This window comes from Pristis pectinata, chromosome 5 (assembly GCF_009764475.1).
Source record: "Pristis pectinata isolate sPriPec2 chromosome 5, sPriPec2.1.pri, whole genome shotgun sequence".
NCBI lineage: Eukaryota > Metazoa > Chordata > Chondrichthyes > Rhinopristiformes > Pristidae > Pristis > Pristis pectinata.
The window spans coordinates 76,062,298-76,077,317 of NC_067409.1; the positions used below are offsets into that span (position 1 = coordinate 76,062,298).

Below are 15,020 nucleotides of genomic sequence, written 5' to 3' on the forward strand. Positions count from 1 at the left end.
TTACAACCCACATCTGTCACATTATTTTCCTTAACTCCAATATAGGCAAACTTCCTGAACCCCCTGTAACCTCTACCTTCCTTTATGCAAAGTTCTATCTTAAAAGCTACCTCTTCAAGCAAACCTTTGCACTTGTCCTAATGCATTTTTTGTGTCATGTATTACTGTTCCTGCAAAATGTCTTTGCAACTACATTAGAGGCAGGTTGTTATTATTAATCCCCCCCATGTTATTGTTTAAGGCTTCACTTGCCTGCGTTCTCACTTACATGGACTTATGCATTTGAAACCCTTAAGTTTCTATTCAAGCACACATTCCAAAAATATGGTGGTGACAGTCTCCTGTCAACTGTCTTGGTGTTTAAGGGATGGGCATCAGTGGTGCACCAGCAGAGGTCAGTTGCAACTGTGGTCATGCCACCAGACACAGATTGGGAGACCCTAGGTGATGAAATCCTACATCTGTACAAGTTCAGTTTGGCATGATGAGCGAGTTCAGGCAGTGGACCAAATAAGTATTAGTTGATCCAAGGGACACAAATTCGACAGAAGATAATGTACAGAATAATTTCTCTATTAGATATGCTATTCGTGGCAGTTAATGCAGAAAATCTTGAAAAGTTGTATGAAATCACTGCAATTATTAAAAAGGCAATCATGTTGTAATCATTAAAAGGGCAGCAGTCCATACTTCCTGCCTGCAAATGGTGTTTTTACTAGCTAAATATTAAGCATGAAGTGAAACTATTCCCCTTTATATCTCCAGAATTGTTTTCCTTTTATAAACGATGAATTTTGTTCCAAACTCTACAGTAATTGTTTATTCAAGGCGATGTCAAATCATACACACTTGCATCTTTGGATTATATCATTTGGAATAAACAGTGGTCTTGTTTTATGTTGGGCACGAGCTACATGTGGTTTAAATGGTCATAATCACAACCATTTACACTACATGTTATTGGCCAGATTAAGGATCAATGATGAAGGCTCCACCATAAAAAAAGGTTAATTCAAGGCTCCATAGACCATGTCCTGTTAAAGCAATTTATTTTTGATGGTTGATCCTACAAACATTACAAATGACATGATTAAAAAAAATCAGAGGCAGTGACAATACAATGGCAGAAAATATTATTTTGCTTCATTGGGACTAGAGAGAAAAATAAAGAACATGACATTTTATGAGATTAGGAATTATATATTAACTGGAGAACAAAATTCTTGTTCTGGCTGTATCTGTGCATTCCAAAGCATTCTAGGTGAGGTGTAGCAAACTATGTTAAAGTGGTTGGATCTTATTGGACCCTGACCGTCACCTGCAGTCCCAAACCTACCTCGGCTGGATGCTGAAGGACAATCTCACTCATCCTCCACACCAACGTTAGGCAGCAAGGTTTGGGCACAAAATTGGTCTCCAGTGTATACAGAGGCACCACCACCTATCCCACTCAACACCCTCAGTCCTGATGCAGGGTCTTGACTCAAAATATAGCTATCCATCTGCCTCCAGAGATGCAACCTGACCTGCTGAATTTCTCCAGCAGTTTGTTCTTTTTTTTAAATCCCCCTCAACTACTCTGACAGGCTTTGACAGAAGACAAGGCTTTGCTTCTGTCAAAGAATTTGATTACATTTTAAATTTAATGTCATAGTCATACAGCACCATGTCCATGGCAACCTTGTTGCCATCTATGGTCCAAATGTGTGCAAATGGGATCAGTGCAGATGGCAATAAGGTTGGCATGGACATGGTGCTGTATGACTATGACATTAAATTTAAAATTAAATTAAAAACTGCTAACATCAAAGATTATTCAAAACATTACACAAGATAAAATAGCAAAACTAACAAACCTTCCCATTTGGCTCCTATTCCATAGGACTACAATTCCATATCCAAGTTAGTGGGATCTCAGAAACTGTGCACAAACTAGCACACGATCTGTGGCAGGAAGACCAGCAAGACTGGGCTCCATCTGGAACCTAACGAACAAGCCACATCCAGCAAGACTTTTTTGGAATTTGTTAGGAATAGGGTGTAGAACTGGAGTAAAACTGGTGATATTTAATGGAGATAAAGCATTACTCCACAATGCCAGTAGCACAGAGGCCTTTAGTTCTATCCAGATCTGGATCAACATCTTCAATATTGATTGGGAAATAACACTAATGGATCAACAGAAGGTTCAAACACTGATGGTATGTTTTTGATTCCATTTAATGGAAAATGGCAAGATAATGGAAATTCTTCTCAAATTGTTAATGCAATATTTGTAGGCTTAATCTTAATAGGATGAACTTTTCCCTTGATAGATTAGTGGATGAATTAAAATACAAATTTCTTTTAAAATTTTCCTTAAAGGTTGATTAACAGGTGGAAATAATTTCAAGATGAAACAAAGTCTTGGCTGTAGGTGAATGTTTGGACGGATAAGTTGAAAAAGACCTTTAAGCTCTTATAGACTGGTTAGCCATTTTTATTTTCCAGTATTGGTTGCTCGTATGTATTGTCTGCACCTTCACCACCTTTGGCACCAAAATCTGCACAACAGATTTTATAAAACCATAACACAAGTCTGCACCATTTGCATTTCTTGTATGAATCTCATATCATAACCACTAGCAATGAAAACATTTTAATACTTGCAAGTCTAATCCCAGCACTACCTAGTGATTTTATCAACAAATAGTTCAAGTATAGTCATGATGGACACCATAAATATTGGGAACAGATCAAAATGCATCAAAGTCCTTGATTTTTGTGGTTGTAGACCTCAAATTGATCTCCTCACTATAAATCAGCAATTGCTGGTCCCCTTTTGGAAGCAACTTGTGTTTCAACTTGTAATTCAGAGGCACTAACAGCTTGATACTATTCATCACTTGGCAATTGTGAATACCTTGATAATTTAATTTGTTGCTGCCCAATGGAACTAGACAACATTAAGTAAATACAAATTTATGGTAAAAAAAATTGCAGAACAATTTTAAATTAGAAAATTAATATGAAAATTTCAGCCACATATCTCAGTTTACATTAGTCAAATGTATTTTAAAGTAAATTTGAAAGGCTTAATATTCTTTAACATTTAAAAATGTTTAATAGATTCACAGAATTTTTTTTGAATTAAATCGATATTCAAATTTCTTGGTTCCTTGTAGCATTTCAAAAGATTGTCTCTCCTGTTTATAAACAAAGGTTGTTCTTCCTGATCCTTTCAGAATGAAGATCCAGTGATGAATTAAATTTCATACCCAGAGGCGATAAAATCCAAGCACTATGGTGAGGCATGTGAAAACTGAACCTGCAAAGAAACATCCACCAAGATAAAGATCAATGATATATGCTAATTATTTTAGTTGTTAATAACTATTTAAAAAAACTGTTGAATCCATGTTGCACATAATTCATATTGATCAGAGGAACAGTGTTCACATGCTGGACTCTTATGTTTACTTTGCAAAAATCAACTTTCTTAAACTCAAAAACTCCTCTCCCTGAATCTCCGTTAGGCAAAGGGAGCCCATTGTTGCAACATAACTTTATGGAGTAAGCAGGTACTGCTGTGATCAGGATGAAAAGTAGCATCAACTTACTGTTCTAAGCAGGTTGGTGGGAGGGGAGGGGAGAGTCACAGACCCAAAAAATTACTACAACCTGGAGACTTAACATATCAGAAATAATGTTTTCGGAAATTATGTGCAAATCTGAAAAATAAGTCTTTTGCCCACTTACAATTTGATCACAAACATTTAAGCAGCCAACTGTTACATAGTGTTCTTCTTTCATTTGGTTTTGTTATCTATGCAACCAAATTTAACAGTTCAGGATTTTTGAACACTGTATTCCTGAATTGTATGCTACATTTATTTCCCCTCCATCTCATCCCTGCCCCCAAATATACAAGAGATTTACACAAGTTAGAGTTTGAAATTATATTGTGGCTTTAACATAGTTCCAAAATGCTCCAAGTCATAAAGAAATACATTAGGACTGATAATCAAATGAATAGTCCAAGAGGTATGGAGTTTTTAAATGTCTCGACAGAAGAAAATGAGAAAAAGGGGTAGAAAGGTTTGAGGTGAGAGTCTCCGTACACAGGGTTTGGGAGGTGAACTCATGGTCACATTTGGTGGAGCAATTCCATTTAATAGATGATCAAGAGACCAGAATTAGAGTGCAAGGTTTTCAGAAGATTGCAAGGATGGAAGATACTTCAGAAATAGGAAGGGGCGAGTCCAAAGAAGAATTTAAAAACAAGCATGAGAATGCTCATGGTGATCGGTGTGTGTGACTGAATGTAAGAAATGGACACCAGAGTTTTGATAAGCCCAAACTCAGAGCAGAATGAAATTGATCCACCCAACCATGATTTGGAAATCAAGTCTATGCATAGCAAAGGCATGGAGGAAGGTTTACTTATCTGACAGGCTGAGGCAGAGTACAATGAAGCCAGAGTTGGAAATAAGCAGTCTTACTGAATACATAGCCCAATTCACATGGGGGTCAAATGACACCAAGATTGCATCAATCCAATGCCATTTCAGGAGGAAGCCAGGGTGGGGAATGGAGTCATTGGCAAGGGAATGTTGTTTATGACAAAATGTGGTTTCGGTATTCCCAATATTGCTGAAAATTTCTGCTCGTTCAAAGTTCTGTTGTTAGAACTTGTCAACAATCCAAATGTTTTCAGCTGATGCTGCTGGAGGCCAGCACATGTGAACAATAGGAGGGCGCTAAGGATAGATCCTCAGGAACAGAGTTAATGGTGGAGGCACTTGAAGAGAAGTCATTGCTGACAAATCTCTGGGTTTGAGCACATGGATAAGAACAGAGTAGGGCAAGTGTGGTTCTCGCACCCAACTGGACAATGACGCAGAGGCATTGGAGGAGGATGGTGTGATCCTCTAACGCAACTAATGATGGAGAAGCATTGGAGGAGCATGATGTGATTAGTCACGTTGATTGTTGCAGACATGTTAAGGAGAAGGGATAGATAACCTTCTTCACAAGCACACCGGATATCAGTGACTCTGATAAGAGCCATTCTGGTACAGTGCCAGGGCTGAAAACATGATTCTCACCTGCTAAATATTTAATGGTGTCAAGTTTGTGCGACTCCAACAGAGTTTTGAGTCCCGCTACTTCAGTGTCTATCTTTCGGTTCGCTTGTGTTACGGCTCGTTCTTGATGCGAATGCTGCAAATTAATGAGCCACATCAAAACTCCTGGCAGTAACATTAACCCATTTATAAATAGTCAAAAACACACCAAACAAAAAAGATAATGATAGAAATCCTGGAGACATGTGGGATGTCAATCCATGTAGACTTGTGAAGAATAAAGTGCATTGCATAATTAAATTTCAAAGAAATTCTCACCAATTCTACTATATCTGCTTTGGTTTCCAACACTCGCTTTTCATGCTCCGTTAACTGTAGAGAGAGACATGTGTGTCACAAGTTATACTAAAAATAACACTAGTAGCTTACAAGGTTATATTGGAGGGCTGCTTAAAATAAGCAGCTACAGGTTCTCAAATGTTTTACCATATTAAGCTATGTGCTACTTTGAAAGCAAATACATTAAAGAATAATCTTCTAGAAAGCTCTTACTAGAATCTGAATGCTTTTCCACACCAAGAGAGAGGACAAGATGTTCAGCTATCCCAGGTTAAAATTTGAGTTCTATTTGCTTTAGAAAAATACATTAAGTACTTCACAACCTGGTATTCACAGCTACAATTGTACTTAGTGCTGCTTAAGATAGTTCTCTCGATCAAAATCAGAGAGTCTAGCTAAACGTGCCTTCATTTCTAAACCCCAGCTCAATAAGTGCATATGCATCATACACAACATAAATCCTGGCCAAAATCATCTTATTAGAAATCGCAGAATATTGCTCATACTGAAAAAAAAAGACTAGATTAGACCATACAATTTAAGACTGTAAACAAGACAGGTTCATTTAAATATTAAAGAGCAGCAGAAAATCAAATTAGCTTAATTTATTTGATCACTGAACTTTGAACATCACCTTGGATACAAAAACTACCTCTGCACAAGGCAAGATGTACTGCTATAAGGGCAGGGATGAAGTCATTTTTACCCTCAAATATCCATTAGGTTTCAAAGGCTTTTTGCATTCTTTACTCACTGATTTTATACATTACAAATAAGTCCATTGGAGAAAGACTGAAGCCCAGGTTCCTTCTTTCAAGTGAAGTTTCCAAATTTATCATCCAATAATAATCAATTCCAATCAACATCTTATCAGTTGCATCCAAAATGTGATTCTTCCACCAATGATTAAATTGGGCACCAGAAACAAGAATCGTGACCTTCCCAAGACCAAAGAAATGTACCGCCGATTACACAGCTGATCATTTCATTCATCCAGACTATCTTGCAGCCTTTTTAGATTATCTGACTGTCGTGGAAGCAGAAGTAATTTTATGTAATCCTCTAGTCACGCAAGACAGATTTTCAAGGAAGCCAACACTGATGATGCAAGTTGAGCTGATTTTCCACTTCCAAGCAGACATGCCAAGTCCAATTGTATAACTTCAAACATTGATTGGCCAATTCATCATAAAGAGCAGCTAAAGTTAAGGAGCTCCTGGTCCTTATAGTTGAGTTCCATGTGAATGTTATACTTATCAATAGTTATCACCTATGGAATTGCAGCTTTTAATGAAAATTATACTAAACTGGAGCAAATTCCACAACAGAGAAAATTAAAGTTGTCTTTTACCAAACTTTTAATTCTTGCAGTAAAGCCTTTGGATTTTTGAGATTCAGGTATTACACAGTTATGCAATAAGTCCATTCCACTTCTTTACGACACCACAATATTTTGTGCAACACAACCATGTGGTTTACCAATACAATCCAAGCCCATAAGTCATTGACATACTTTATTTTTGATTGACTCAAGGAATAGATAAATAATCCCATCTAAAAGCCTTTGCATTGAAGGAAATAAGCACATTTATTACATCATTCCATGAAAGAACAAAGTTGTTCATCAGTTGGCATGATTTGCCCACAAATTAACATCAATACTGGCTTGGGTAATGAAATGTTAGGCATTTGCATTAGGGAAGATCAATGCAAGGCCATTTTCCCAGGATTGTTTTACAGTTGATTAGTCCATAGATTTAAAAAAAAAATGATATACACCCTTTAAAGTTGATAAGGATTGAGAGTTCAATGAAAAAAAGTACACGTCATGTCTTTGGTTTGAACATAAATGATGGATTTGTTTTTTGTGGCAGCAAGATTAGACTTAACCAATACAGGTGAGCGGGAAAGATGAAGTAATACATATTTGGGATAATGTATAAAACACAAGTTAAAACCACAAGAAAAAGTTTTGCCCATTCCTCCAGTAAAAGCCTGCCATAAAGCCAGCTTTAACCACACACCCAAAGGAATGAGTTTTTTTTTGACCAAATACTAGCATTGAGACATAGATATTGGACTTTATAAAGATAAATGACAGAATTCGAAATTACTAAATAAACTTTAGGTCTCAATATTGCTATACTCCATGCAGAATCAGAACACAGCCAGAACGTCACCAGCAAAGGTCAGCCAAAAAGTTTGGGATTCGTGCTGTGGTTATGAACTTGCTGGGACTTGCACACACAGTGTTGGCAATTCCTCTTGGAAATGTCGGTATTTCCCAGCAAGTTCTAGTCCATTTTGTATTTTGAATTGTTTCCTCCAGATCAGCTGCTTTCCTCACGACCCTGTCCCTCAGGGTCAGACATTACTTGTAAACATGACCATACTGCACTGAGTTAGTTAATCCAATTAAATTTAGGAATAGTCATATTGCCAGTACCATTCCTTCATATACTCAATTCCATATTATTCAAAAGCAACAAGAATTTTAAAAAAAATCAACTGACTGTAACTAAAAATTTCTCACCATTTCTTGGACTCTACTTTTTTCCAAATTCAGGTCCAGTTTGTTGTTCGATGAAACTTTGACAACTTCATCCTAAGAGCAGCATTTCAAAATATTATTCTAAATGTAGAAACCAGTTGAAATTATTAAAATCTGAGGGACACCAATTCATAGTAATTTGACAAGTATTCTTGGCATTTATTAATTATTCATTAAATTAGCAAAACAATACTTTTTTTTAAAACAATACCTTTTTTTTTTAAAAAAGGGTTGTTAAAAAAATTCCCTACAGTGCTTTGAGAGAAATCATTGGATTTGTCACACATGCAGGCACATACAGAGGATCCCAAGCACAAAGTTCAAAATGGAACCAAAATGGATAGATGGGCACAAGATACAGATCAGTCATGATCTAACTGAATGGTGGCAAACAGGTTCAGGTGGCCAACTCCTATGCTCTAGGAGACAACACTGCAAAAAACATTAAAATACACTAAGGAATAATAGCCAAAATTAACAAATATTTAAACAAATATACAGCTTATGATTTTGATACCTTTGACACTTATGTACTCTGGAACAACAGTTAAATTTCATCTTTACAGGAAAAAAACTGGCAATTTAATCATTGGTTGGGGACTCTATAAAGTATACACGTGGTTAATGACAATCCATTATGCCCTCACTGTTCCACTAGTTTCATAATGCCTTATATACACTAGATTCAATAGCTACAAAGCAGATAATACCAATGATCTTAAAGAGATCAAGTTGATTAATTGAAATGGGCAAGGTTAGGAACATAGGTTAAGCTAGTATCAGGAGTACTCTTACACGTAACCTAATGCTTTTTACTAGCTTCTCTCATAAATTGGCCATGAACCAGCATTTCTGAGCCTTCTTAACAACTATTGTAACCTGTCAAATGCTGCACAATAATGAATAATATTAGAAGCTTTTGATTTTTGTTTGACTCTGAGCTACATGCTGTACATTTGTCACATTTGAAAAGTTCAATCTTACATTACTTTTGACGTACAAATTCTTTATAGGATTTGTTCAACAATGCAGCAAAAAACTTTTGGAAACTTCTTGGGCTCTGAAATTCATACAATAGAATCTTAAGGTAACAAGTAACTGCAAATTTAGCAGTTAATTGGTCCTCACAGTCAGGACTACTGAAATTTGAGAGCTGAATATGCACTATGTCAGTAGATCGTACATTCTTATGCTATGGAATACAACAAAAAAAAAGTTTCCTGACATCAGAATTGTCCAGTGGTGAAATAAAGATTGAAAATGGAAAATTCTCTCAATGAAAATGAAGTGTTTGCCAAATTCAAAACTGCTGTTGATCTGTACAAAATTTTTCTGATGATTTGAAAGAATGCTATGCTGCAGTATACACAATGCAACTTAGAACAAAACAAAAATATTCTTGTCTCTAATCAGGATTTGTATAGGAAATACAATATTGACTTTTCCAACTGATGATCTAAATGCATTTTGAATGTCCCTAATGCACACTTCCAACAGCATCAGGATGAAAATAAACAAAGATGTTCTTCCTGCTAATAAATTTCAAATATCCAAATCCATTTCTGAACTTCCTCAGCATTTCTATTTTTGTGCAATTTTGTAGGATTAAATTATGCAAATTATTAAATATGCCATTCACCATTCTATCCAGACTGAAACTTCAAAATTTTCTTGGCAATTTATCTTTTTATAAAAGTCAATAATTTGTGATTTTATTTTTAAATACTATTGTATTGCATTGGTAACCAGAACAAAATCTATGACTCAATGTGGTCTGATTCATACATTGGAAAGCATTAACAATCCCAAACTGCTTTTATTTCACTGTTCAAACTACGCCTCAGTAACTATTTTTTGTTAGCTACCTCACATCAACTTGGCATCAAAAGTAGCATGTCTGCAAATGGTTCCACTCCTTGTATTAATCACATTTCATACTTAATGTTGCAATATTTTTCACCATATACAATACATCATTTGTCTATTTAATATAATTAATCCGCCCATTTCACAACTGACCCAAATCCTTTGCTGTATTAACAAATGATTTTCATGCAAGAATGACAAGTGTACACTGCAGACATCCAGATCATGTTTGTAAATGAAGTCAGGAGGTTGAAGAATTGTCCTTATTGCACTCCAGTCACCTTCCTCGAGCACAAGGAATTATTAAAGCAAAGTACACTTATCTGGACACAAATTTTATCTTAAATGCACTCTCAGCTGGATCTTAGTCAAATGTTTGCACAAAGCTTAACCAGAATATTGAATTCTGCCACAAACTGTCCAAAAAGGTGTTGGAGGCTTAACTTCCCCTTCTAACATACGCTGGCTATTGTCCATCAAATAATACTATATAGATGCCAGTTCTCTAGTCTTGGAATGGGCTCCACTATTTCTTAAATTCTTTAAGTTGAGATTCAAATGTACTCATTTTCAACTTAACAGACCAAATGTATTTAAAGGCAGATTTTACATTGCGCTTCCAACATCTACATGCTTTATTTTCCGAAAAGCAGAAAGGGAGGAGAAATCTTGAGACAAAAGTAGTGCAACTGGCACACAGCTCGAAATATCACCTGGATTTACAATGAGAGTGTCTTGATGGAGCTGGACTTTTGAAGTTGCATAGTAACTTCTACATCACATCAGCACACTTGCCAGGTGAAGCAGGCGGTGGCAATTCTGGGCACTGGGTCAGATTAGCATGATCCTTCCCCTTTTATTGCCACTTGATAGTTAATGTTTCCCTACTTTAGAGTCTCAATTTCACTTCTTTTCTGAAAATAAAAGCAGATGTGGAATAAAGACTCTGCTGGTGGCTGTTACCAAGCTCAGACGTAGGGAGCGTGTGGTCAACATGTGAGAGGGGAACCAAGAGAACATGCATCTGTGAAGAAATATTCAAAGTATTGGTTTCCTCTACAAACACTGATGTAGCATCATGTTGGAAATACATTTAAAAACCATTATTCATAAAATTCCTGCAGTTAACAATTATAGTTTACAGTTTAGTATATTACAGATTTGTATACAATATCTGCAAAACCAAAAAGACTTACAGTTAACTGTTTTTTTAATTGTTGCAATTCAATTTTCAGTTTCTGTAAAAGAAGTCACAATTAGTTTTTAAAAATATGCAGTGAAGTCAAGATTTACAAAATTCCTAAAATACTTTCATTCAGTTCCACATCTTTTACTTTAGCTCTAAATTAGAAACTACCTCCACCAGCCTTTACTCTAAACATAAAGATAATCCTTTTTCATTCTTACACTTTGCCAGGTTGATTTAACCAGGTTAAATATAAACAAACTGCAGCAACAATTCGACCTAAATATAGGACTTAAAAAACTCCTGCCCAGCATTGATCGAGCGCATCAACTCTCCCACAAAACACATGACAAATCAGTTGTAATGCTCCTGTTGTCACTTCTGCACCCCTGCAACAAGCACAGAGGCAGCTCACTTAATAACCTATTACAGGATGTTTTGAGATAACTATTCCAAATAAAAAGTTTAAATATTCTTTAAATACACATTCTACTTTTCCCTGCTACTACTTTTCCCATCAACACTATAAATATGACGTTGATGCAAAGAGCATCCTTTGGTTAGGCTGGGCAGATTATGACCAGACTGTTTCACGCATTGTGATATCAACATTACAATCTTCGAGCAATGGTTCTCAGTTTTGGTTGCTGAGATCCCAGTCCTAAACTTCACCGATTTAGCAATTTAGTTTCAAACTGACACATTCTCACCTCATTCGCTGCTCGCAGTGCTGAAAACTCACTCTTTTCTAATATAATCATGTCTTTCTTTACAGCTGCTATGTGTGACATAATCTGTTGAAGCATTATCTCCTGCATTTAAATACACAATAAAAAAATTCAGGACACAGCATCGTTTCAAAGACAAATACAGGTGTCCATTTAAACGGATGTACAAAATTAAGCAAACATCAAAATAGAATCTTATTTTAAAGGAAGCTTTTTGATGTTAGAATCGACACTCAAGAAAAGTTAGATCTTCAAGTGGTCAGTAAGAGCTTTTTAAATTTACAAATCACTTGATTCTGAAGTTAATCAAAGTCAAATTGTGTTGTTTATTATTAGAGCAGAAATACCTTGTGCAATTTATTTAAACTGCTTAGTTCGTACTACCAAATTTAAGCAAAAAACATTGTTAATACCAATGGTAAAAAATTCACATACTTGTATTTTGACTTACTTTACAGCAGCAAACTATCCCATCAATACCAAGATTTGGTAAGTGCTTCAATTTCCAGATAACATTTCACTTTCTACTTGAAGTCTGATGAAACTAATTGAGTGTTTTTTTTAAAAGATATGGAGTGACAAGAGCTAAAATATGCAAATATGTCAGCTTTGTTCAAGGCAACTCAAAGATGCAAATGACCTGCAGATGGTTATCAGTATTTCAGAAAATAAATTCTATAACTATTAAAAATATTTACGCCATGTATTTCCCCCCTCTTCTAAATGGCTTGAAATAGATTTCAGTGTTAATGGATGCCCAAAAAGGAAACTCAAGGCACAATTCTTTAATCAGAAATACACATTTCAGGATGGTGCATTGGTTAGTAAGTTGAGAGGCCAAAAGCCAATTCTCCAAAAGATATCGGGCTGCAAGCTGATACATCTGGGGAATGTCCAGTATGCTTTAATTATTGAACAATGATGAGTTCCAAGATATTGATTATGACAACATAGCTTAAGTTTCAATATTTCACATTGTTAGCTTTTATTCATTTTTGGCAAATATTATAACTAAGCTATCAAAGGATCTGAATTACAAGCCTTTGTATATCGTTCAGTGCTTAGGTATTCACTTTCAGCATATCCAGATAAACATGATTTTTTGTGGGTCTTAATATGTAGTTAGAGAAAATAATTGTCTTTATTTTTGGGATAGGATTTGGAGTTGTCATACTGTAGCCTAAAACCCATAAACACCAATATACAGTATACCATAGAGAGCGCAGCCAGATCACATCTTTGCACCCAATGTTCACATTATAACTGTACCAAGAGCTTAATGAGTACAACCAGAATACCCAGAGAATTAGCAGTGGAGGAGTAATATAGAGCGAGAAGGAAGAAAGAAAAAAAAATACACACATTTCATTCTGACTACCTTCTGTGCAACTGCTTCATAACTTCAGTGACATACAGCAAATGAAATAAAGAAAGATACAACAAAGACAAGAAAATACATTGGGAGGGGAAAAATAATAGCTAATTAGTACCTTACATTTTTTTTTAAAGTAAACAGCTTGCAATGACATGGTTTGTTGGCTGGCAGCATTCACTCGCAAACTAACACTTGTCATTTTTATGATATGGGTTACCCATCCCTAAACATGCCTTCAAGGTATGGTGGCAAGTCACCTTCAGGAACCACTGCAGATCTTCTAGTGAAAGTATTCCCAAGTGCCGTTGGGAATGGAGTTCCAGGATTGAGATCCAGCGGTAATGAAAGAGCAGCAATAGTTTGAATGGTGTGTGACTAGGAGGGAAAAGTGCAAGTGGTACACTCCAACGTGCCTATTGTCCTCATCCTTTTCTGACAGAGATCACAAGTTTGGGAGGTGCTGCCACGGAGTATTGACAAGTAACATTTTGCAAATGACAAATACGGCAGCTAAGGTGCACTGGTACAAGGCTGAGTTAATGCTTAAGGCGGTGGACAAATTATTGATAACCTGGGCTGCTTTTTCCTAGGTAATATTAAGCTTCTTTAATATCATTGGAATTGCACTCATCCAATGGACAGTACTCCAGCATGCTCCAGACTGGTGCCTCGTGGAAGCAGAGAGATTTCAGGGTGTCAGGAGGCAAGTCACTTGAATGCATTTCAATTGCACACAAATACCTCTGATTCAAGTGTGTAAGTGGGCAAATCCCATGTACGAGAAAGCATATGTACAGAAATAAGAACAATGTTAGAAATACTCAGCAGGTCAAGGCAGCACCTATGGAAAGAAACAGATTTAATGTTTCAGTCACTGCCTTTATCATTGACATGAAACATTAACATTGTTTCTTACTTGAAGATACTGCTTGATCTGCTGAGCATTTCCAGCATTTTGACAATTTTTCCTTCAGATTTCCATCATCTGTAGCATTTTATTTTTGTAGGTAGGTGTTCAAAAGGTGATGCAACTTTAGATAGGAGTGTCATAGAAACCTGGAATTATGGAGTCAAAACAAAAGATTGAATCAGAGATAAGAACACTATCCAAGATAATAATATTCTGAGGCCAACTATAAGAGGGGCTAGCAGTATAAGCATCGGTGAAGTGTTTATATTCTCTTAAATTATGTGACATTGTGTTTTGAGTATTGCTAGCTGATGTCATTCCTCAGAAATTCATTAGATTCCCAAAATTATAAAAGCTTTTAAGGATGAAAAGAAATGATTGTTAACACTGGTTAGCAAACTGATAACTGGGCACAAATAAGATTGTGACAAAGCTTAAGAGATTTTTCATATGGTGATTACAGAGGCAGACACTGCTTAATAGAAATGGTTTAAACATTTGAAAACAAGGATGCATTGGGATTATGTTAGACAGCTTATGTTTAAGAGTGAACACCTGCATAAGTGAATAGGATGAAAAGTCTCCTTCTGTGTCAATGTCCATGGTTCTAATTTATTAACACTTCCATTAATGCCTGTGAAAATCAGAAGCAAACCATAGCATTCATGTTCTTAACATTATGCAATAATTTTGAATACCAATGGGGGTTGGGGGAGAACAATTGTTTCTACAGTGGTAGTATTCCCCATAGTCAAACTATCTTGCACAACCTTTATTGGTCAGTTTAAACAGAAATATTTGAATATTAAACACTGAACAAAAAAAAGAGCCTGTTCCATTTAGTATATTTTAAAACAAAAGTTATATTGCAGTAAATTTTAAATTTTTAAAAAATTTTAAACATGGTCCAACAAGTAAAATCAAAAACTTGTTTTGGAGGCTTGCATATTTTGTGGGAGAGACGGCAGGACCAAGACTTAGCAATAAGTGAAAGTAACA

The 15,020-nt window shown here is 35.9% G+C and overlaps 1 protein-coding gene across 2 annotated transcripts in view; it reads right to left on the reverse strand.

Moving 5' to 3' along the window:
* Positions 1-1,042: 1,042 nt before the first annotated feature.
* Positions 1,043-15,020, reverse strand: part of mcur1 (mitochondrial calcium uniporter regulator 1) — a 28,273-nt gene continuing 14,295 nt past the window's right edge. For both annotated transcript variants that reach the window (XM_052016781.1, XM_052016782.1), the window contains exons 4-9: positions 11,719-11,820; positions 11,019-11,060; positions 7,939-8,010; positions 5,385-5,438; positions 5,088-5,202; positions 1,043-3,307 (exon numbers count right to left, since the gene is read on the reverse strand). In XM_052016781.1, the coding sequence (XP_051872741.1) occupies positions 3,252-3,307; positions 5,088-5,202; positions 5,385-5,438; positions 7,939-8,010; positions 11,019-11,060; positions 11,719-11,820 (441 nt within the window). In that variant the 3' untranslated portion in view covers positions 1,043-3,251. The remainder of the gene's footprint in view (positions 3,308-5,087; positions 5,203-5,384; positions 5,439-7,938; positions 8,011-11,018; positions 11,061-11,718; positions 11,821-15,020) is intronic.